The sequence below is a fragment of the Aethalodelphis obliquidens genome, unplaced genomic scaffold (genome assembly GCF_003676395.1).
Source record: "Aethalodelphis obliquidens isolate GAN/ISIS:26980383/991018 unplaced genomic scaffold, ASM367639v1 scaffold25, whole genome shotgun sequence".
Lineage (NCBI taxonomy): Eukaryota > Metazoa > Chordata > Mammalia > Artiodactyla > Delphinidae > Aethalodelphis > Aethalodelphis obliquidens.
Window position 1 is genome coordinate 23,067,218 of NW_020837969.1, and position 24,492 is coordinate 23,091,709.

A 24,492-nucleotide genomic window follows, 5' to 3' on the forward strand; every position below is an offset into this window, starting at 1 on the left:
TTACACCAGAGCCGGCCCCGCCCTCGCTCCGCCCCCGCGAGCAGCCCCAGGCTCCGCCCCTTCCCGATCCTGCCAGGCTCTGCAATCGTTCGTAGAGATCGTCGCTTTGCCCAGGCGGTTGTGTAGATCCAACTGGAGGTCAGGCCCAAACCATGGCGGAAAAGACTCAAAAAAGGTGGGTCGCTGCCTGAGAAAAGCCTGTTCTGTCCTCTCCGCAGGGGTGGAACCTGTTCCTGGTCGCCTGTGGTGGGGACTTAGATGGTGTCTTAGATCCCGGGCGCCCGGCTTAGACGGTTCCTAAGGCCCAGACCTGGGCGTCCACGGAGGGAGGGGCGACGGAGTAGCGGTAGAGCGGCCCGGGAAGGTATACGGAATGGGGCTGGGTTCTCGGTCCCTCCGCGACCTCTCCGGCTCTCCTCCGCCACGCGCCTGCGCGGAAGCGGTCTCGGGCGGGGCTGCGAGGGGAGGAGGGTGTTGTCCCCCGCCCCGGACACGGAGGAACTGTCCCCTTTCTTTCCGCTGCCTTCGGGGCGCCTGTAGCTGCCCTGTGTCCACGACACACGTGGGAGTGCCGGCCGCTCCCCAATCCCTTCGTGCCTGTCGTGGGCGCTGTGTTTGTGTAGACGGGCTCCAGGGGGGCCGCGCCTGGACCAGAACTAGCTGCTTTGTAGACGCGTGGGGACAGGCCCTGGGGTTGCTTCTCCAGTGGTCTTACTGGCTGGGCACTCTGGGTGGAAAGGAGCGGCTGGGATGGGGACACGCTTAAGTTAAACTGTTTCCCACAGCAGCAGTGTTGAACACTCTCTGGTGATTCTCTCTGAAAAAGAAAACCGACAAACCTTGTTTTGGGTGCCATAAATTAACATTTAGGTTTTTCTTCTCTTTAGGCAGGTAATTGTAATCTTTTTCATAAGATAAAGAGGAAAGGAATATTATGCACAGTGTATAGTAGTGTGCAGTGGAGATGAAGGTGGTGTTGATTGTTGTTTTAATAGGTAGGTCTTTGGCTAAGCCTTCTGCCAGCTGCCTGTTTCCCCGTCCGCCCCATCACTCCCAGGTACAGTGAGGTCTACGTGGAGATATTCGGACCACGTTTTAATTGATCTAGCGGTGAGTTTAATTATTCCTGCCTCACAAAGTGTGCTGATTGTAACACACACTGCCTGGAGCCTCTTCCTTCTGCATAAAACTGAAGACAGGGCATTTTTGAGTTTCACCTGTTCTCGCTTGCCCAGGATAAGTTAAACGTTAGATAATACTTTTTTCATTAAAAAATCATAGCGAGAGGGAGGGTGAGGGAATGGAAAACTGGGATGGGAAATCATGTCTAAAATGAGATGTTTTATAGAGGTTAATTTATTTGTCCAGGGCTTAATAAAATTGCTTTTTTGAACACACAAACCAACTTGAAAAAACATTTACAAATGTTGATACATTCAAGGGCAGCATCATTCAGCTGTCACAGAAAGAATATCCAAAATGACAGGATGTTTCCAGGAAACTTTCAGCTAACAGAAAAGAGATGACTGGTGTTAGGATAATGATGTCCCGGAAATGAACTTTGCTTCAAGACATTTAAAGTCTCTGGGTTTCAGTTTCCTCATCTAGAAAATGAGAGGTTTGGACCATTTTCTGTTTTCTACTTCATGTTACTGAAGTTTTTTCTTTCTTCTATTCAGTAGAAAGGTTTTATATTTTCTGTGGTTTCAGCAGACAAGTGACACATAGTAACCCAGATGGATCATTTTAAAATTTTATTAACTTGTTCCTTGTAGAAAGTCAGTGCCTGTTAAAATGATGGGAGCAGACATAGCTGTGTCTAATCTCAACAACATTTCTTGAAGATAGACCCAGGGATTATTAGTTTTTGGTTTGATATTCTTTTTACTTAGAGCTTTAAAAATACTTTGTGGTAGGAAGGTTTGTTCACAGAAATTTATAGAAGAAAAATTCTTGCACGTCTTTTTTTAGTTTTTCACATCAGTAAGGAAGTGGTGATATTTAAAAATATTTAAAAATATTATGCATATACCTGGAGCTCCCAGCTGTGCTGTTCCTATATAATAAAAATATTTTAAAATATTTAAAATTTTAAAAAATATTTAAAATTTTTTTAATTTTAAAAAATTTAAAATTTTTTGCAAATTTTTTACAAATGCTCATCACATAATCTTTCTGGTTTTTTCTTTTTTCCTAGAAATCTTCCCTTTGAAGTCCTCTGTCAACTTTGCTGTCTAAGACTGAGGCACAGCTGTTATCCTGATGTTTCCCTCTGTCCTTGCACGCTGGAGCCTCTGTTTCTAGAATCTGTCTTGTCTGCTGGTTTACTTTTATTTAGCTAAGTACATCCTTCATTAGCTTCATAATAAAGAGTACATAGGAAATATTTTTTTTTAGTCCTTGCAAGTCTAAAAATGTCTTTATTTTCCTTCCGTAGTTGTTTGCTAGTTTGGCTGGATAAACAGCTCTAGGTTAAAAGTAGTTTTCACTCAGATTTCTGTAGGCTTTGTTTGCTGGTGTTGTAGTATCCAGTATTGCTCTTAAGAAATCTGATGCCATTCCGATTATTTCTTCTCCTCCTTGTGTGACTGTCCCACCCCCCACCCCTGGAAACTTTTGAGGATCTTCTCTATAGTGTTCAAAATTTTTATGATAATGGTACTTGCCCATGGGTGTTTTGCATTCACTGAGTCCTTCTGGAGTGGAGATTGATAGCCTTTGTCCTGGGGAATTTTCTTGTGTTATTCTTTCATAGTTTATTCTCCACCAATATCTCTCTTTTCTCCTTTCAATATTACTTTTATTGGGATTACTTTTATACTTCATGTATTGGTCCTCTAACCGTCTTGCCTTTTCTCTTTTTTTTTTTTTTTACATTTTGTTCTACTTTCCGGGAGAGCTCTTTTTTTAACCTCCATCCTTCTAGTGAATTTTGAATATTAGTCATGTTTTTTATTTCTAGGACCTCTTTCTTAGACTCTGTTCCTTTTTCATAGGCTTCTGTCTTGATTTATGCAGTAGTGTCTCATTTCTCTCAATTATAAGTGTTGTGTGTTTTTCATGTTTTCTTCTACTATCTGAATTAACTGTGTTTCCTCAAACTATTTTTTTTTCCTGTTTGTTTTGGGTTTTTTCCTTCCTAGTTGGAGGCTTCCTGGATGTATCTGATAATGGCCTTCTGTCCATTCTGTCCATTGTTAAGCATGAGAACAGCACAGCTGGGAGCTCCAGGTATATGCATTAGGCTTGTCCTCTGATGTGTTTCAGGGTAGAGCAAGTAAGGCAGGAAGCTGAGCTTTTCATTGAAGAACTCAGGATGTCTGGTAGCTTCTGTAGAAAAGAATCGTCTTATCTCCTTGCTGCCTGAAATTCTGTATGAGGCCAGGAAGGGACATGGGGAAGGGGTGCTGGTGGTCTCACTGTTGCTCTGCCCGTCATTGTCACCTGGCTTTGGCTTGATATCTTAAGTGCAGCGCCTCATGGAGGGGCCAGTCATCACCCGGCTGTGCTCCTGAGGATGAGGACGGGGGCAGACATCTGACTGCTTGCTTGCCTCACTTTTCTCCCCTTCCCTAGTGCCTGGTGCCCCCAAGCTAAGCCTCTCAGTGACTCTCTTCCTGCTGCTTACAGGCTTCTGAAAGTCTTGACATCTTTCATCTGCTGTTACCTCCTCTCCCTTGCTCTTTGGGAATAGTACTTTTATTCCTTTACTGTTGTTTTAGTGGTATTTTGAAAGGAGAGATAAGTTGTCCATGTAGACCAGGGGTGGGCTAACTTTTTCTGTAAAAAGCTAATATTACCTTGTTTTTATTGTTAAGGAGTACATAGTGTTCCAGTAAGCTGGTGGCAATATTTTATTTCATTACCTCTCCCTTTTTATGGCTATCAATGTTATTAACAATGTTTCACTGTTCTGAATAATATTATAATGACCAATTTGTGCATATATTTTCCTCCTATTGAATTCTTGATGATAGAACTCCAGAAATAGATTTCCTAGATCACACATTATGAATATTTTTATGATTCCTGATGCATATTGGTACAGTAATTTCAAAGACGTGTCCTGATACTGCCACCAGAAATGTCCTAGTGTCTCAGTTAAATTACAGCTGCATCATCATTGGATAGCGTCATTAAAGGAAAAACAAAACACCTCATCACCCTGAACAAACTAATATGAGATAAGAAATGGACCAGAATATAACCATATTGAATATTCCACGTATTCACATTTATCTCATAACACAGCCTTTCATTTCTTACCTCCATTGACTTGTGTCATGTTTCTGCTAGTACGATATCAAGCATCCTGGGTGTAATATGACACAGAACAGTTATGAACAGTGGTCTAGAAATATTCTAACCCATGCCGTTGTGAATATGGTGTAATCAGGTTATATTTGTGATAGCAGTTTATTTATTTGGAGACTGAAAGTAATGAGAAGTAATGCTAATGAAAAATAATCATTTTTTCCTTGGTTAAAGAGGATTGTTGCTGAAGCAGTGGGAGAAATGATTTGAAGAACAGAAAAACTGGTCTTAAAGGGAAACTAAGGAGTCTAAAATTCATTAAATGATACTTACAAGTTACATGAAAGTATTTTTAGATAAAGGGGGAGACACTTTTAGGGATTATGATTTGAGGGGGACTTTTCCAGGAAAGTGGATAAAGTTTCACCCTGATTATGGAAACATATCCAGGACTTCTGTAGTACCTGGCCTTAAGAAAATTTGATCAGCTATTGATTGATTGATTGGATAGGTAATGCATTTGTGTGATTCAAAATGCAAACAATTTAAAAAATGATATATAATGAAAAAAATCTTCCATCTACCTTTGTGTCCCTGCTATCTAGCTCCTCTCTCTGAAGGCAGTGAGTATTGATTGTTTCTTACCTGTTCTTCCAGAGATAGTTTGGAAATATTCAAGAAAATACAAATATTAAGCAGTTACACACTAGTACTACTGTACACATTGCACCAGTTGTAAATGATGCTCAAAAGTCATTTCAGAAAAGCTAAATGTGCTGAACACTTAAGTATTTTATTAGAATGGTAAGGTTGTCTTGTTTAAGTTCATGTTACATATAATGAAAATTTTCAGTCATCAAGGAGGACAAATTTTAAAAACATATGAATCTGTTTCAGAGTAAAACATTTGAAAAAATAAAACTTTGCAATAATATTTTTTAAAATCAAAGAAGTATCCAAAAAAGACATGAAACACAAACAGAAAGTACCATTAAATTTGTTTATAGTATCTACTGTATGTTAAAAATAAGCAAGTAGGGACTTCCCTGGTGGCACAGTGGTTAAGAACCCGCCTGCCAATGCAGGGGACACGGGTTCGAGCCCTGGTCCGGGAAGATCCCACATGCCACAGAACAACTAAGCCCATGTGCCACAACTACTGAGCCTGCGCTCTAGAGCCCACAAGCCACAACTACTGAGCCCGAGTGCCACAACTACTGAAGCCCGCACGCCTAGAGAGAGCCCATGCCCCGCAACAAGAGAATCCACTGCTATGAGAAGCCTGCACACCACAGTGAAGAGTAGCCCCCGCTCACAGCAACTAGAGAAAGCCCGCGCTCAGCGGCGAAGACCCAATGCAGCCAAAGATAGATAAATAATTAATTAAAAATAAATCAATAAATAAGCAAGTATTTTCATACATGAATATTTATAGAACTTAATGATATTGATATGAGTGAATCATTGCACTCTAGATTTCTAGTCCTTGCTGGTGGTGATACAAATATTTAAATATAAATATGATATATACTGAAATGAGAAAACAATTTTTTGAAAAATTTATAAATCAAGGCTGTAACATGCAAGTCAAGAAAACTTCAACTGTTGTATACCAGGTTTTAGTAATTTACTTGAAATGCAAAGTTCATGTCTTAAAAGAAACTTTGATAGGTTTTGTTTATCTTGTAGAGCTAGAACATGGCAAGGATGTCTGGTTTCAACACTCTTCTACTTAATATCATACTGGAAGTCTTAGCCAGGACAATAAGGGAAGAAAAAGAAATAATATGAATACAAATTGGAAAAGAAGAAATAAAACTGTCCCTATCCACAGATAACAAAATTGTTTACATGAAACTGGTTTACATGGAAAATCCCAGAGAATCTATAAAACTACTTGAACTAAGTGGGTTTAGCAAGGTTGCAAGATACAAGGTCAATATACAAAATTATTGTATTCCTATAAACTTGCAATGAACAGCTAGAAATCAAAATTTTGAAAAATCCACACAGATATAAAATAGAAATATCTAAAATGGTATTGTTATTTCATAGAAACTGAGAGCAGATTTAACACCATGAATAATATCATTACTACTAAGAAAAATTATTAATGACTACAAGTTACTTAACGATTATCAGTTTAATGGGGAAGTCATTTGGTACAGTTCTTCATGTCAGCTCATGGCTCAGCTAGGATAGCATTTAGCTAGATTCAGCTGTGTCCAACAAAAGATCACAGCAGAATATCAAAAACATTAATAAATTATTAATTTTTTGAATAATTTGCACTACAATTTATATCACTTGATCAGCAGTTTTATCATATACATAGAGAATAAATAGGAATATTTATAAATTTTAAATTTCTACATTAATATTACATTGCTGCATTGTTAAATATTTTGAATGAACATTCTTGTTCCTCTTCTTTTTTTTTTTTTTTTTTTTTTTTTGCGGTACGCGGGCCTCTCACTGTTGTGGCCTCTACCGTCGCGGAGCACAGGCTCAGCGGCCATGGCTCACGGGCCCAGCCGCTCCGCGGCATGTGGGATCTTCCTGGACCAGGGCACGAACCCGCGTCCCCTGCATTGGCAGGCAGACTCTCAACCTCTGCGCCACCAGGGCAGCCCTCTTTTTCCTCTTCTTAACCAAAATACTGGCATGTTACTGTCCATCTCTGGCTTTGATTTTGTTGACTTAACAATGTAGCTTGGAGATCATTCCAACTCTTTACATACAGGATTATTCATTCTTTATTATGCTGTATATTAGTTCATAGTATACCATAATTTATTAACAGTTCCCTACTAATGAATATCTAGATTGTTTTGAGCTTTTTGCTATTTAGAAACAATGTTGGTGTTAAAAGAGTCCAAAGCCTCTTTTCCTCTCAAGCATTTTAAGAACGCATGATAAATAATTTTAGCTCAGGATGGTGTGCCACCTGAGAAGTTTATAATATATTAAATCTTACAGTTTATTTTTCATTTTTCCCTCAATTTGTTTTAACCTTTTTCTCATTGCAGTGTCAAGATAGCTTCTATAACAGTATTTTTAAACTTTACACATGATGAATGTTACCTTTTTTTCCTGCAGTGTGAAGATTGCACCTGGAGCAGTTGTGTGTGTAGAGAGTGAAATCAAGGGTGATGTAACTATAGGTAAGAAAATAGCCTATTAGTGTTGTTTCTCAAGAATTGTGATTTCTTTCAGTGCTTTACAATTCATTAGGTATTATTTTCTATGTTTGACTGATGCCCTAATTTTATTGAGAAACAGTGTATTTCTCTAAGTGTTTAATATTTCTAAAAGAATTTAGTGTGATGGAGTCTATATTTAAACTCATGTCTGATAAACTAACAAGGCAATATAATAAAGTCATTTATTTGAGAGACAGCTATTGTGTACCTACTACGTGCCAGGCACTGTGCTAGCACTAGGGACCCAGCAGTGAACACAGCAGACAAAGGTACTGCCTTCACAGAGCTTACATTCTATTAAGAGTATAAACCACAGAGTCTGACAGACTTGGGGTAGCATCCTCGCTCTTAACCTGCTGAGTTACCTCTGGTATGTCACTTAACCTGTCTCATTTTCCCCATCTGTGTAATTGTGTGTATCAGAATTGGGTTCAACTGCTTGTAGTGGTGGCTTACACGCTCAAAGGTTTACTCCCTTATGTAAAAAGCCCAGGGGTAGGCAATTCAGGGCCTGTCAGTTGATTGTCTGGGAACTCCAGCCTTGCAGGCCAGGATGTGATGGCTAGAGCATGAAGAGTGATCTCGGATAAGAAAGGGGAGGAGCGGAGACAAAGGGTGTACCTCCCAGTGCATCAGCTCCCCTTAAATAGTCTTCCTGAAAGTTCCACACAGTCTTTTGCCTTGGTCTCGGTCTCATGGACACACTTAGCTACAGAGAAGGCTGGGAGATGTAGTCTGAACTGGACACGTTGCTGCCCCCTTATTGGGTTCTGTTACAAGGCAAAAGGAAAGAATGGATGTTCAGTGGTAGTTAGCAGCTTTTGTCACAGGCAAAATAGGAGTGCCTCCCTCAGAGGTTTTTTTTTTTTTTTTTTTTTTTTTTACCTTATAGGTTTTTGAAGAATTAAAAATAAAAGAATATTTGTGGGGCTTCCCTGGTGGCGCAGTGGTTGAGCGTCCGCCTGTCGATGCAGGGGACGTGGGTTCGAGCCCCGGTCCGGGAAGATCCCACGTGTCGCAGAGCGGCTGGGCCCGTGAGCCATGGCCGCTGAGCCTGTGCGTCCGGAGCCTGTGCTCCACAACGGGAGAGGCCGCGACAGTGAGAGGCCTCACGTACCGCAAACAAACAAACAAACAAATAAATAAATATTTGTGAAAGTCATTGCCCAATACCTAACAGATAGTAAGCACTCAATAAACGTTGGCTAATCACAGTGTAAAATCATTGTAGCCTTGTTAGAGGTGAAGTCCAACATTTAAATCAAATGAACAATTTAACATGAGGCAACTTGCTTATATGAACATGATTAAATTCCCCCAAATGCACATTTTAGCACATTCTAGTTCTTTTACATGTGTTTTCACTGGACATGGTGCCCTGGTAGCTTTATTAACGTGAGCCCATCTTTACTAGCCACTGTGTGTTGCTGGAGTAGAGCTTTCAGGGAATTAAGTACACTTGCAGAGAGAAGATATGCCTTGTTCCCTTATACTAACAGTATCTATAAAAGAAAAAAAAAATTTTTTTAATTTCAGTAAGTCTAAGCCTCCAGCCACTTCAGGCATCATGTCTTATAAAACCAGTTAAGATTGTGGCTGTATTGGGGACTTCCCTGGTGGCCCAATGGTTAAGACTCTGCACTCCCAATGCAGGAGGCCTGGGTTCGATCCCTGGTCAGGGAATTAGACCCCACATGCATGCCACAACTAAGAGTTCGCATGCCACAACTAAGGAGCCCGTGAACCACAACTAAGGAGCCCGCCTGCCGCAACTAAGACCCAGCATAACCAAATAAATAAATAAAGGAAATACAGCATTAAATTACTAAAAAGATCATGCCAGTGTTAGGGAACATCATTAGGAATTTGCCAGGTTGGATTTATTTAATTATAATATTTTAAATTGACAGAATTTCAAAGTTTAGGTGATGGCTCTTTCTTTCCAGTGCTGTATTAACTCTTTGTTAACTCTTAAACCACTTGCAAACTTTTTATGAGGAGAAATTATGATGGTCACATGTTTATCAAAATGTTCCTCTGCATTTTGCCTTTTTTTTTTTGGCCTCATGTGGGCTCTTAGTTCCCCAGCCAGGGACTGAACCCGAGCCCCCTGCATTGGGAGCACAGAGTCTTAACCACTGGACCGCCAGGGAAGTCCCTCCTCTGCATTTTTATTCTAGTATTTTTATGGTTTTCTTCATGATTCGAGGAATAACATCTAATAGTAGCCCACAAGGTGTTCTGTAATTAGAAGGAAAATAAGATTATAGTACTTACTTTCCCTCTCATTTCTACTTCTTCCTCACTTTAAACAATAAGTGTTCAGTATCTACTGTATAATAGATATATAGATGGTATAAATGTCTCTACAGGCATAAATGTACGCACAGGTATACATATATGTTTGTGTGTGTTTGTGTGTGTGTTTCAGATTTGAAATAACAGGTCCTGTCCTTGCAAAGCATCCCTAGAATAGCAGTAAAGGCTTTATTCTGTGAAAAGGAGAGCTGGACCACTGCATAGGACTGGGGCCTGGGGGTTTCAGGAATCAGCACTCGCTTTTCTGTTCCCCCTCTGTCTTTTGTTCCTTTGTGCTTCTCCCCTTTGTTTATCCCTTTTATCCTCCTGCCTTCTGTAAATGTTGAAATTATGTAAAGAAATACAGTATTTAAATCTGCTTTCCATGTAAGCTCATTACCATCTGATCATGCACAACTTTGATGGTTAAAATATAAAATGATTGTTCAACACAGATTTTCAGTGACGGATTGTAGCATAAGAAATGGTAATTTTTTTAAAACTAGGGATGTGAAGTTTATCATAGAATGGATCTAAGTTATTATTTGTTGGGTTTATTTTTGACCCAGTTTTTTAGAACAAGAAAATTTGCTCACGTTACAGAAACATCTCAATTTTTGAAATTAAGGAAAGGGGCTTCCCTGGCAGTCCAGTGGTTGGGAGTTTGCCTTCCAGAGCTGGGGACACGGGTTCGATCCCTGGTTGGGGAACTAGGATCCCACAGGCCTCGCGGCAATTAGGCCCACGCGCCGCAACTCTTGAGCCCGTGCCCAAACTAGAGAGAAGCCCATGTGCTGCAGCTAAGACCTGATGCAGCCCAAAAATATAAATAAATAAATATTTTAAAAGAAAAGGAAAAAATTCAGAAGTGATATAGTTACCCAGTGTTCTGTGTTACACAATTCTTATCTCATTTTCATTGTGCCTGTTTCTTATCTCTAATTTTATATATAAATATCGAAATTTTCCAGTATTGGTATTTAGTCATTTCTATCATGTTATATTTGGTATAAAATTATCTCTTATCTTTTGATACTATTAATTCATTTTTCTGATGTAATACATCAGATTAAAAAAGCTCCTGGGAGATATAAAGTTAAATCAAAGCTGAGAGTAGAGATAAGTTATCTGATTAAACCTCACTCTCCCTACCATGTTGTGTTTTTTTATTTTTAGTGTTGTGGTTTTTTTTGGGGGGGTGGAATTTTCTTCTTAGGGAAACTTTTATTTTCTTATTTATTTTTAATAATTTTTATTGGAGCATAGTTGATTTACAATGTTGTGTTAGTTTCTGCTGTATAGCAAAGTGAATAAGTTATACATATACATCTATCCACTCTTTTTTAGATTCTTTTCCCATAGAGGTCATTACAGAGTGCTGAGTAGAGCTCCCTGTGCTATACAGTAGGTCCTTATTAGTTGTCTATTTTATATATAGTGGTATGTATATGTCAGTTCTGATCTCCCAGTTTATCCCTCCCCCTCCCTTTTCCCCCTGGTAACTGTTTGTTTTCTACATCTGTGATTCTATTTGTTTTGTAAGTAAGTTCATTTGTACCATTTTTTTAGATTCCACATATAAGCAATATATGATATTTGTTTTTGTCTGAATTACTTCACTTAGTATGATAATCTCTAGGTCCTTCCATGTTGCTGCAAATGGCATTATCTCATTCTTTCTTATGGCTGAGTAATATTCCATTGTATATATATATACCACATCTTTATCCATTCCTCTGTCAATGGACTATATTTCAACTTAACGGCTGTTTTTGTTTAATTTATCAAAACAACTAATGTAAGTCTTCTGTTACAGTATGAGATTTGAGCACTTAATAAGCTCTGTTTTCTGGCTTAAGTGGCAATGAATTTAAGTGTAGTTTAATTAATAGATTTTTCAGGATGTTTTACATAACTTATCATTCCCTTATCAGTTTTACTCTTATCAAATTATTCCATTCTGAAATATTTGAGGAGGAAAGTAATTTTTTCCTTTACTATATTTCAGTTAGTAGAACTTTAAACCTGATCTTCTGTTTTCCTAGAAAATCAGGTATTTGGTTTATCAAAGTAACTAGTCCGAAGCTTTGAAGTATTGTCCTTAACCAAAAACCCTATGGCTGTTTCTCTGCAGGAACCTGACCCTTTCATTAGAGGCAGCTAGGAAACAGACCTTGGGAAAACTAACAGCACTCTCGTTAATTATAATTTGGGTAAATAAGGTTTCATAGTATGAAGCCTGTTTTTAATTAGTTTGCCTTGATTCATGGGCCATGCATTATTTCCTGAAAATTTTTTTTGAAAGCTGAAAAACATTTCAGAAAGGTAGCTCTGAGCACAGTCCTGTAGTCCTGTTACAGGGTGAAGGCAGACTCCTGGGGTTAGGACAGGGCTTGGTGGGACATCGTAATGTGAAGGCAGAACTGGGTATAGTGGCAAAGCTTTGTGATGGAAGCACTTTGTCCCACTTATTCTGTCGTTCTTTCCATTAGAGTTTTTAATATAAGCTTCCCTTTTATTGTGGAAATCTTTTTTTAATTGAGGTAACATTGGTTTATAACATTATGTAAGTTTCATATATACATTATATGGAAATCTTTTTCACTAAAGCAGAACAGTGGCTTTGACTTGAGAAATTCATTGAATATAAAGCAGTTCTTAAAGATACTTCAGCTTACAGGTCAAAGGAATTGTTTTCATTTTCAAAAGAGACCTTGTGGCTTTTGGAGCTATTTATTGACATATGAAAATGTCCACAAAGATTGCTTTCTGTGGCAAAGATAGACAAGAAAAATGCCCTTTACTAAATGAGGGGAATGGAAATTTGATGCAAGGAATGTCTTTCTGGCTGGGTTGCGTCAAGCCCGGCCAACCATTTAGAAAAATAATTCATCAGCCAGTGAGGCAGCTCCGACTCTAGACACACTTATCCAAACAAGGAGATAAGCCAAATAGGGTTTCAGCACATTTGGTAAGAAAATATACAAACTGCCCCGCCAGAAAGAGCGCCAAGAAAGTTCACAGCAGCCTTTTAAAAAAAAACTTTCCATGGTGACAGATTTTTATTGTTAAAGCATTTTAACCTCAAGACCCTTCAGCTTGGTTTGAATTCAGACCCATTCTAGGTAAAAATGCTTCTTGCGTGCAGAAAAGTATGGAGCAGACTGTGCTCACATTCCAGTGTCTTGGACTAGTGCTCAGGTTGCCGGGCTGTCTGGTGATGACCTCCAGCGCTGCGCAGAGACAAAGCCTCACTCACCTAAGTCAGAAGGTTCCTTTAAGGAGTTCACCAAATTTAAGTCTTAGCAGTCACATGTCCTGCGGTTCATATACACGTACTAACCTCTCTAGTCTCTGCCCAAAAAAGACCTACAAGAGGTTAAGGGAAGCTATTCAGTTTATTGTCACCCATGACCTTGTTGTTAACATCACAACTTGAAGTAGATAGTTTTCACGCCCTGAACTCCAAGACTTGTAGTTTGGCAGTGTGGCCACCAGGTGGAGGTGTTGTCCTAAACACAGGTCTCACAGCAGCTGCTCACAGGTCTCATATAATGCTTTATATCCCAGGGCAAGGCCATCAGATTTATAACCAGTTTTCCAGTTACTTACTAACAAACTTATTAATAATGATAAAAACAATAACAATAATAAACACCTGGCTAAAATAGCCCCAGCATTATTTTTAAATATTGTGTAAGAAGACATGGGATTTGGGATTATTTAATTTTTAAAAATTTGTGCTCATCTCTTTGGGTTTCTTTTGTATAATTAACATGTATTATATTATTTTTGAAAGGGAGATGAAAATACCAATTGTTTTCAAAGCTGGACTCTAGAGGAACTTTTAAAGGAGCACAGGTCCCAGTGGTACTTTTGTCTTATTAGCCCTCTCTCAGGTAGCTTCTTGCAAGGCTGCTTGTTGTCAAAAGCTGCAGCCTGAGTACCAGCAGAATATCTAGTGCCTCTGGCTGCTTATCTAGCTGTGGCAAAGGATCTGCTTTCTGTCACAGCCATGACGATCTCTTCCTCCTGTCAGATTTTTAATGCCAGCAATGGAAAATTATTCATTTTATTAATTATTAATCTTTTTCACTATCTTACAGTTTGGTGAAGAATTTTCCTCCCTGGTTAAAAAGAGGTTTTACCCCAGTACCTGAGTATCAGGGAAGTAAAGCACTCCCTTTTCTTCTGTTTCTCAGACCAGAAGAAGTTATTTTGTTTACTGTGATAAAGTTCTTAGCTCTTAGTGTCAGGTTATGATGAACTTCCCATTTTGAAGAACTATGATCTCCTTTTCAAACATTATTTTATATAATCCACACTTCAGCCCAGTGAGGTAGGTTATCATACTCATCTTTTTATAGATGAGAAAACTGAGGCATTTGAGAGATTAAGCACATAGCCTTTAAGTGATAAAGGCCAGAGCCTGGACTTTCTAGACAAGGGGCGGGGTGCTAGCTGGGGCTTTAATTATAAAGAACCTAAAATAGAAAGATCGTGTCCCTTTATCATGGAATATTTTGACGTAAAATGTAAATCTGGTATTGTGCAAACTACAGATTTAAATTGGTTCACATGGCTGGAAGACCTGTAAGAAATTTCTCATTTCAAAGGAATCCAGTGTTTGTTTCAGAAATGTTTTAGCACCTCTCCCCAAAAGTGTTAACTTCTAAATGCCCCTTATTAAGGGATTGGTTAAATAAATTATGGTATATTCATATGATGTGAAATAATAATCAGCCATTAAAAAGAATAGCCAGCTAGATACTTATATGGAAAAATCACCATGACTTATTAGGTGAAAAAGCAAATTGCAGAATAAGTACTATTCCTTGTTTTTTTGAAAAAGTATGTAGTTGTAATTCGTATTTTTTCTCCTTTATTTTTTAACTTTCTAATGAAATATATTTTATATACAGTGATATTTACAGATTTTAAGTATATAGTAGTACTTAAGTCTGGAATAATATACTCCAAATTTTTAAGAATAGTTATCTCTAGGGAATGGGATTAGCAAGAGGAGAGAGGATCTTTCACTTTTGGCTTTGATTGAGGTTTTTCTAATGAGTATGTATTCCTTTTATAAGTGTGTGTGTGTGTGTGTGTGTGTGTGTGTGTTTAGCAAAGGAAAAAGGCACACATGGTCACAGTCACAGTCGCCTTGAGAAGCTTCCCGGGGATCTCAGTGATCCCGTCTTCTATTCTGAAATCTCCTATCCTGAACAGGAGAATTCGCCAGGGAAATTGTACTTTAGTAGCTGAGAATTTGGGAAGCCAGAGGTGACAGAAATAACAAAGCCACTCTCTGTGCATCCTTTGACTTGGGCCCCACCCTCTTTATCAATCCTGAGCTCTTCATTGTTAGGGAAAAAAATAAGCTGCACCGAGATTCCTTCCAGTTTCTGGGCACCTGGAATGCCTCTTTATTTTAATACATTTTTGAGCAAGCATGTTAAGTATCCCAATTTTTAAGATAAACAAGCTCAAAAGGGCAAATATAGCACACATTCCTTTTTGTTTCCCTGTAACATACAGCCCTGCCTGTCACAAGCAGATAATGATTACTGAATAAATTAACAAGTTATTAATATACTTTATTAAAACAATAGAATACTGAATTTCATGGACAGTGCCATCTATCTGACTCCCCTCCTACTTTCTGTCAGCACTTCTGCCCACCCTCTCTTACTTTCAGAGTCAGTTACTTCCTGTGCGCTTGTTTACAGATAAAAATGGCCTTGGTATGGGTGGGTGGGCGGGTGTTGGAGAGAGCGGCTGCCGAGAGAGATTCTGTTTTCTCACTAGTGGTTTCATTATCACCCAAATGCTAGGCCTATAGGGAGGGGATGTTACCGGATTTAGGCAGTGCAGTGCCTCCTTCACCCTGACCCGCCAATGGGCTTGATGAGAGCCCTTCCTGCCCCTCGACTTGAGGTTGGAGTCACTGCCTCAGGTCTCCTTTTATCAGAGTCGTAGGACTCCAGTAACCATGCTTGGCTCCTTCCTCTGCCTGCCGTTACCCCTTTCACCTGGTTAAAATCACATCCTAGACCAGTAGGGATGGTGACAGAGTAACAAAGCTAGTTAACAAAGTTAACATAGTAACAAAGACTAACAAAGTTAGTCTCCATATTTTCTAACTCTCATCTCGCCCATATTTCCTCTTAATCCCTTAATAAAAGGACTAATTTTGGGCTTCTGTGGTGGCGCAGTGGTTAAGAATCTGCCTGCCAATGAAGGGGACACGGGTTCGAGCCCTGGTCCAGGAAGATCCCACATGCCGCGGAGCAACTAAGTCCGTGCATCACAACTACTGAGCCTGTGCTCTAGAGCCCGCGAGCCACAACTACTGAGCCCGCGTTCCACAACTACTGAAGCCCGTGCGCCTGGAGCCTGTGCTGCACAACAAGAGAAGCCACCGCAATGAGAAGCCCGCGCACTGCAACAAGGAGTAGTCCCCACTCACTGCAACTAGAGAAAGCCCGCATGCAGCAACAAAGACCCAACACAGCCAAAAATAAATTAATTAAAATAAATAAATTAATTAGCTAATTAAAAGGACTAATTCTGTAATGCACTAGCATAAGAAAGCACCACCATAAGCAAAGAGAGCCTTACCTTTATGAGGGAAAGGAAGGAAAGGAATTAATTTTTATTGCTGGCTATGTGTCAGAATACTATGTCTACAAACATTATTTCATCTAATTCTTAAAACAGCCCTGCAAGACTGTTACTATCACTGCCCCCATTTCACCGCTGAGATAACAGAGGCTTCAGAACAGAGGGTGAGCCAGGGCTGTCCGGCTCCAAAGCGTGTGCTGTCTCCACTCACCTCGGCTTGAGATTTGGCACAAACGGCAGTGATAACATTTGTAACGTGCCTAGTGTGGTGCCTGGCACCTACTTTAGGAAACGTTCCTCCCAACAGCCTCCTTGGAAGCGCAGCCTTCAAAAGTAATTTCTTTTCACCATACTTTTAACAGGACCCAGGACAGTGATCCACCCTAAAGCACGCATCATCGCGGAAGCCGGGCCCATAGTGATCGGCGAAGGGAACCTAATAGAAGAACAGGCGCTCATCATAAATGCGTGAGTGAGACTCTTACAGATGCTCTGAATCACGTGCCACAGAGAGCGTTTCCATTCATTTCAGCCCCATCTCCAGGGACCTTTTACAACTGACATCTGCAAAGCCCACTATTTGAGAACTAGGGAAACACTAAGCATCTTTTTCTTTTTTAAAATAATTAATTAATTAATTTTTAGCATCTTTATTGGAGTATAATTGCTTTACAATGGTGTGTTAGTTTCTGCTTTATAACAAAGTGAATCAGCTATACATATACATATATCCCCATATCTCCTCCCTCTTGCGTTTCCCTCCCTCCCACCCTCCCTATCTCACCCCTCTAGGTCGTTGCAAAGCACCGACCTGATCTCCCTGTACTATACAGCTGCTTCCCACTAGCTAGCTATTTTACATTTGGTAGTGTATATATGTCCATGCCACTCTCTCACTTCATCCCAGCTTCCCCTTCCCCCTCCCCGTGTCCTCAAGTCCATTCTCTACGTCTGCATCTTTATTCTTGTCTTGCCCCTAGGTTCTTCAGAACCTTTTTTGTTTTGTTTTTTTAGATTCCATATATATGTGTTAGCACACGGTATTTGTTTTTCTCTTTCTGACTTACTTCACTCTGTATGGCAGACTATGTCCATCCACCTCACTACAAATAACTCAATTTTGTTTCTTTTTATGGCTGAGTAATATTCCATTGTATATATGTGCCACGTCTTCTTTATCCATTCATCTTAAGCATCTTTTTCAACACAAGTAATTAGTAAATGAGGAAAGCAAAGACCAGAGGGGTAAAGAGACTTGTCCAAGGTGAGATAGCTCGTAGGTGGATGACTAGAATCTCCGAGTCTCAGTCTGATAATCTTCCCCTTACATATGACAGCCTCTTCTGTTCCTGAAGCGAACATTTCCTGAGGACACCCCCAGTGGCCCAGTGCTGTGCTCACTGCCTCAGATAGTCTTTTAGTTGGATGTCTTGGTTCTGGCTGCAATGTTATTTCTCATACCCAGACATGTGAACTTAAATCTGATACATATTTTCATGTGCTTTGAGGGATAACACTCAGAATTATATTTGAAAAATTGGGGGTTCTAGAGGCAATTTTTTTTTTTTTTTTTTTTTTTTGTGGTACGCAGGCCTCTCACTGTTGTGGCCTCTCCCGTTGCGGAGCACAGGCTCCGGAAGCACAGGCTCAGCGGCCATGGCTCACGGGCCCAGCCGCTCCGCAACATGTGGGATCTTCCCGGACCGGGGCACGAACCCGTGTCCCCTGCATCGGCAGGCGGACTCTCAACCACTGCGCCACCAGGGAAGCCCTAGAGGCAATTTTTAAACTTTATAAAATATTAGAACATGTACATGATCTTAGTGAACTAGACTATCATACCTGTGAAATTTTTATAAGCATTTGTAAAGCTTTCTAGGTAAAATTCTGGCAGGAAATTCAAGCTTATACCTAATTTATAGCAACAGTGTATGGAATTTTTAATCAAGACCTTGGGAAAATACTTAACTGTGATAAGGAGATTGATTTCTCTTAATGCTTACTTAGGATTTGGGAGTTTCTTACTATATTAAGCAGTTTCTTTTTAAAATATATTTTGGCACTTTTAGTGTAAGTCAGTTAACAAGTTATATTCTGCAGTAACTCAGCTGTCAGAGATAAAGCACTGTTTTTAAATGGCTTTTTCCTCTTAGACCACAAACATCTTATGTTCTAAATGTTTCAGCTATCCACCTAACAGCATAAAATGATTATTTTATGTGAATATCTGTTTACGTTTCACAATCTTGAATGATTATTAAGAAAGGGAATTTTTCAAGTTAGGCATGATTTTGATTCCATTTCAACAAGCCGAAAGTCCTAGCCAGCATCTTTTCTACCTTGTCCTGGGAAAGGCACACTGGGCTTTGAGTTTAAAAAATAAACAAAGAAAAGCTGACCTTCTGTACACACCTATGACTTCTTTACATTTCAGTAGTTCTTTTTCAACTCAGAATAAAGTCTTCTGCAGCATAGAGGATAAATAATTTACTTGGATTAAGAAATTACTTACATCGTTACATATATTAAGCTTGATGGAGGTAAAATTGAGAGAACGAACCCAAATTCCAAACCAGCAGAATTGCTTACTGCACTGTTAACTTGTTGATAATTTGTCTCTCCTTTTTATAGTCACCCTGAAAATATCACTCCTGATGCTGAAGATCCAGAGCCCAAACCTATGGTCATTGGCACCAATAATGTGTTTGAAGTTGGCTGTTGTATCCTTTGCCATAATTTAAGATAAATCGTTTCCAGCTGTCTTTTGGTACCTAAATCTCCTTTGTAGAAATTGTTGTAATTTATCTATCAAATACTTACATTTTATATATATATAATTATTTTTTAACACATAATGTAATTGTATGTAATATATGTTATATATTATGTAATTTATATTATGTGTATATATAAACATATATAAACTATGTTTTTAGGACTAGGCCATCCAGCTCTTTGAAAGGACTTATTTACAGTATAATCCCCTCTGTTCCATTGAATAACCCGAGTAAAAGAAGTATGCTGTTTTCAGGTGTGCATGCATGCACACACAAACTCACACTCACCTTTAGGAGCCGTCTTGCTCCTGTTGCTACATCTTGTTGGTAGGTACAGTGACGGAGCGGCAGTAGACATGAAATAGAGTAATCTTGGCTTCAGTCCTGGTTCAAGAACCACACTCTGTCCATTTGATTCCTATATAGTTTTAGGTTGACAGTATGTTGTCTGATACAAGGAAATGGTGGATGGAGATGAAAATATTTCATTCTTTGCATTTTTCCCCCCAAGTGTCACCAGTGTCTTTGCTGATTTCATACTCTAAAAAGATAGTAAAATCTTTTCAAGATGTCAGCGAAACCTTATTTTATAATAGAAACTACTTGAAGGAGAAAATCTAAAGGTTTAACAATAGCAAAATATTTAAATAAATTAAACTGCAAGCATAAAATGGACCACTAGAACCATTAAGCAGTCATTTACAATTATGTTTTTAAAGATTTTTGATGGTATGGGATAAGGCTTGCAAATGGAAGTGAACCGAATAAAGCGAGCTACAGACGTTTATACGGTTTGATTTTGTACAGTTTGATTTCCAGTTATATAAAGGGAATTATACATATTTACATAAAGATATATCAAGCCATTAACAGTGCTACCCTTAAGTGATTGGGTGTTAGTTTTCATTTCCTTAAAACAATTGTGAAAATATGTTACTCATAAAATCAGGGTATAAGGTGCTCATTTCTTTAAAAATATAGAAGACATTTATTTATACTTGAGATATTTCTATATAAAGATTAAAACTTTACTTGCAGACTGCCCTGGGCAAGGAGTTCTGGCCAGGCCAGCCTGCGTGGCCCCTCCCATGCCTCTGTCTCTGCCCCAGTGCAGGATAAGGACAGAGTGAATTAGTAGGGAAGAAAGATGAACATATTCACAATGTCTACTTAACTCTGGCTTACAGATTCCCAAGCCATGAAAATAGGAGATAATAATGTTATTGAATCAAAAGGTAAGTTATGTTTGGAACTTTATTGTGAAAACTGATTACCTCCTTTCTCTTTGTGGTGTTCCAGAAAACAACCTAAGTATAGACCACGGCAAAGCGGTGTGCTTGGAAGGAAGGCGTGGTTGGAAGTGGGCTAACACAGCTATGAGATGAATTCTTTGCCTTTAAGGAACCTAATCTAGTAATGTGTTTCATACATTAATTTAAAATTCTAGCTATGTACATTTAAATCAGGATTGAGTTAAACCATAAACTTCAGGTGAAAGATTTGAAAAAGATTTCTCCTAAAAACTAGTGTCTGACTTCCCTGGTGGCTCAATGGTTAAGAATTGCCTACCAGTGCAGGGGACACAGGTTCGAGCCCTGGTCCGGGAAGATCCCACATGCCGCTGAGCACCTAAGCCCATGCACCACAACTACTGAGCCTGTGCTCTAGAGCCTGTGAGCCACAACTACTGAGCCCACATGCCACAACTACTAAAGCATGCGTGCCTAGAGCCCATGCTCCACAACAAGAGAAGCCACTGCAATGAGAAGGCCATGCACCACGGCAAAGAGTAGCCCCTGCTCGCCACAACTAGAGAAAGCCCACGCGCAGCAACGAAAACCGACCACAGCCAAAAATAAATAAATAAATAAATGATTTTTTAAAACCAAAAAAAACTTACTTCCTTCCTTTAAAAAAAAATTAGTTTCTCTAGCAGTTTACTTTCTTGAATTTCAGGACTGCTTTCCCCTAGCCCATCAGAAACAAATGTAAGCTACTTTATCATAGGTGGGGCAATGCAGGGGCCGTGTAAGTCACCATCACTGCTGGGAAGCAGCTCCAAGAGCTTGTCCAGAAAGAACTGGAGTGATAAGACTTTTTTAAAATAGTGCCTTTCCTTTCTTGGTCTTGACTGGCATGAAAGAAAATGTTTTCTTTAAAAAAAAAAAAAAATTAGGCTTTTTGTTAATCTGCATAATGGTTTTTATTTAATTTGGATTACCAATTATGATGATGATGATTCCCACTGTCATTTTCTATTTATTGTATACTTACTATGTGTCAAACCTGTGCTTGACACTTTACATTTACTATCTCATTTATTCCTTACAGCAAACTATGAAGTGGGATGGTCTCCATTTTATAGATGAACTTGCTCAGAGAATGTACAGTGACTTGCCCAAGATTGCACAGATAGCAGCAGAGCTCTGCTTTGAATGCTCTTGATACTAGTCTGGTGCCTGCCTCTGCGCTGTACAAACTCTGGACTAAAGTGATTTCTTAATATTTTTTTAAGGGCAGTTTGTATTTTTAGACTTGCATCATCTTAGGAAAAAAAATAGTGTTCTAGTCATTGAATGTCTTACATGGTAGTTCTCTCTGTGTCTTTCCTGCAGCGTATGTAGGCAGAAACGTAATATTGACAAGTGGTTGCATCATCGGGGCCTGCTGCAACCTGAACACGTTTGAAGTCATCCCTGAGAACACAGTGATTTATGGCGCAGATTGCCTTCGTCGGGTGCAGACTGAGCGACCACAGGTACTAGAACCTCTCTTTTAAAAAGAGTCTTTTCCAGGGCTGCTAATTTTCCCAAAATACCACATAATTGTTTTAATGGGGCAGCAAGTCAGCTGTTTAAAAAGCAAATAATTAAAATAAAACATGAGAGAAACGTTCCTAAAACTATAATTTCTTTGTAATTATTGAGTCCTTAATATCAGAAATATGTCCAAAGATGACAATGACACATTGATTATGGGAAAAGAAAATCCAGGGATATTATTCCTAGTCTTATGTATTTTCACTGGAGGTGCATCACCAAGCCTTACAAACTATATGGATTTGCTCCTAAAAATACCAACCTTCAAGGATAAGGAATGAACCTACCAAATTTATACTGAATAGCCAACTTGGGTTCATCTATTAGTTTACTAACATAGATGCCTTGAAAATAAGCACAGCTTGTGAACATGCAGGTATATTTAGATATTTTCCTGTCTTACGAGAAATTGTCCCCTCCTAATAACCAAGAATAATGGGAAGTATGTATTGGGAGTTTCACATTAGAGTAGGAGATAAGTAAGATAGGGCATTTGGAACTTCCTTTGGACAGAAGATATTCTGATTGAAGTTTGGAGCCTCACTGTTTGGCACACTCAGTATATTACCCACCCTCCTTCCCTTTCCCCAAAGAAAGTATTTTTCAAGACATTTAGCACTTTTGCTTCTTAGCCATATTTTATCAGAAATTAAAATTCCAGTTCTTTCTGGGTTATTGTAATGCTGTAATGTTTGGCTTTTATTATTATTACTATTATTATAAGCAGGTATTACCTCTATAGACCAAAAAGGAAATAAGAACAACTCCAGTATTTTTTCACTATCTTTCTGCATAACAGCAAAACAATTGAAGAGGGAGAAATGAAGCTGGAGTTGGGTTAAGGGAGATTAGAATTAAGTGAGCAGGAATATCTGAAGTTTAATACATGATGGTGTGTATGCAGCTCTGTTTTCCATTATCTTGCTGATCGTAAGGATCATGTAGAGGTCCTTATTACAGAGGATTCACCCAGACTTTTGGAAACAAAGTTCTTAGGGCAAGGGCCTAAAAGTCCGTAATTTTCACAAGTACTCCCAGTGAGATTTACAGTGAGGGAAGTTTGAGCAAAGCTGGTATATGAAGAGTGAAGATCAGGTGAGTGTCACAGCTGTGTGCTCTGAAGGTCGTGTAGAAAGCAGTGTACTCGGGGTATTTTACTTGTGTTGTCCACTATAATTGGAACTTTTTCAATTCTTAGAGGCCAAGGTGAAATCTACGAAAGCAAGGTTGAAAACTGATTAACATATATTTTTATATGTAAAATTTTTTGGCTTTTTCTTATTACCAAACTTAACGTATGTTCATTGTAAATTGAAAAAACAGAAGCAAAAATAAGTCAGTGAATGGGATCCACTGCAGGGGCACAGGTTTGATCCCTGGATCCCTGGTCAGGGAACCAAGATCCTGCATGCTGCACAGCAGGGCCAAAAAAAAAAAGTCTGAAAATCACCTGTAATCCCATGACATGGTGATAATCATCTCTACCTGATACTCTTTGCTTTCTGCTGGTCAGTTCTTAATTCTCTTATCTTTTTAGCCTCAGACACTACAGCTGGATTTCCTGATGAAAATCTTGCCAAACTACCATCACCTAAAGAAGACTATGAAAGGAAGCTCAACTCCAGTTAAGAACTAAGAACAATATATGACATCAAGATAACATTTGTCTTTGACCACTGTCTTTTGAAAGAGCCACAGTGTTTATGCACTCTTAGCAGTCCGCAGAATAATATGTGTTGACTTTATCTTGTAAAATTGAGTTAGAGAGGAAAGAAATGGGTTTTCATTGTAACTGTCCTCTATAATTTATATAAAATGTATTATTTTCTGATGTCCTTGTCCCATTTCTGATAATTTACAGATTTCTTATTTTGTGTTGTTTTGTTATGTAAAATGTTGGCCATGAATTTTAGTTATATAAAAGACTACCCATGATAAGAAAGAACATATTGTTATGTATTTATATTCTAACATTTACTAAACTAAATAAAAATGTTGATGACAGGACTTTCAGTGAATATACTTTAATCAATTTTTCTACTTGCATCAACTCTCCCAAAATAGCTCTTTTAATTTTTATTGTGTACTAGCTATATATTAAAGCTAATGTGGATTTGTAGCTGTTTAAAATTTCAGTGAAATTCCAGCAGCTATTGAATTAATTTAGACTTCATTTTGTTTCCAAGAAAAAGATTTGGTTTTTTTTTCAGTAAAACAAAAGTAATCAGGGAAAGATGTATTCAGTAGAATACAAAATCAAAAAGAATGGTGTCTGATGAAAATGACAAGTAAAATGACCATTGAGTGGTATTCTTAGGTTTCTGAGAACAATGAAACTAGAAGAGATTTTGATATATTTATAAATGTATGAAATTATTTTGGCATATTACTAATCACTAATTATCGACCTTGTCATAATTCTATTTACCTAATTACATAATGGGCAAAATATTGAGGATTTTATTGTAATTCCAAGTTTTTTTAATAATTCAAGTGCATACAGTTAATGGGACATAC

General features: G+C 38.7%; 1 protein-coding gene across 1 annotated transcript; it reads left to right on the plus strand.

Moving 5' to 3' along the window:
• The first annotated feature begins 61 nt into the window (after positions 1-61).
• Positions 62-24,086, plus strand: DCTN6 (dynactin subunit 6). Its single transcript, XM_027122757.1, has 7 exons — positions 62-175; positions 7,354-7,418; positions 16,742-16,847; positions 19,011-19,099; positions 20,344-20,391; positions 21,772-21,914; positions 23,513-24,086. Exons 1-7 carry the CDS (start codon positions 153-155, stop codon positions 23,609-23,611), a joined length of 573 nt encoding a protein of 190 aa, XP_026978558.1. The 5' UTR covers positions 62-152; the 3' UTR covers positions 23,612-24,086.
• Positions 24,087-24,492: the final 406 nt, after the last annotated feature.

What these genes read in the sequence shown, in the direction of transcription:
- DCTN6 (XM_027122757.1), top strand. Translation starts at nt 153, where the DNA reads ATGGCGGAAAAGACTCAAAAAAG. An exon ending in GCGGAAAAGACTCAAAAAAG is followed by an intron (nt 176 to 7,353) that starts GTGGGTCGCTGC and finishes TTTTTCCTGCAG; the next exon opens with TGTGAAGATTGCACCTGGAG. An exon ending in TAATGTTATTGAATCAAAAG is followed by an intron (nt 20,392 to 21,771) that starts GTAAGTTATGTT and finishes TCTTTCCTGCAG; the next exon opens with CGTATGTAGGCAGAAACGTA.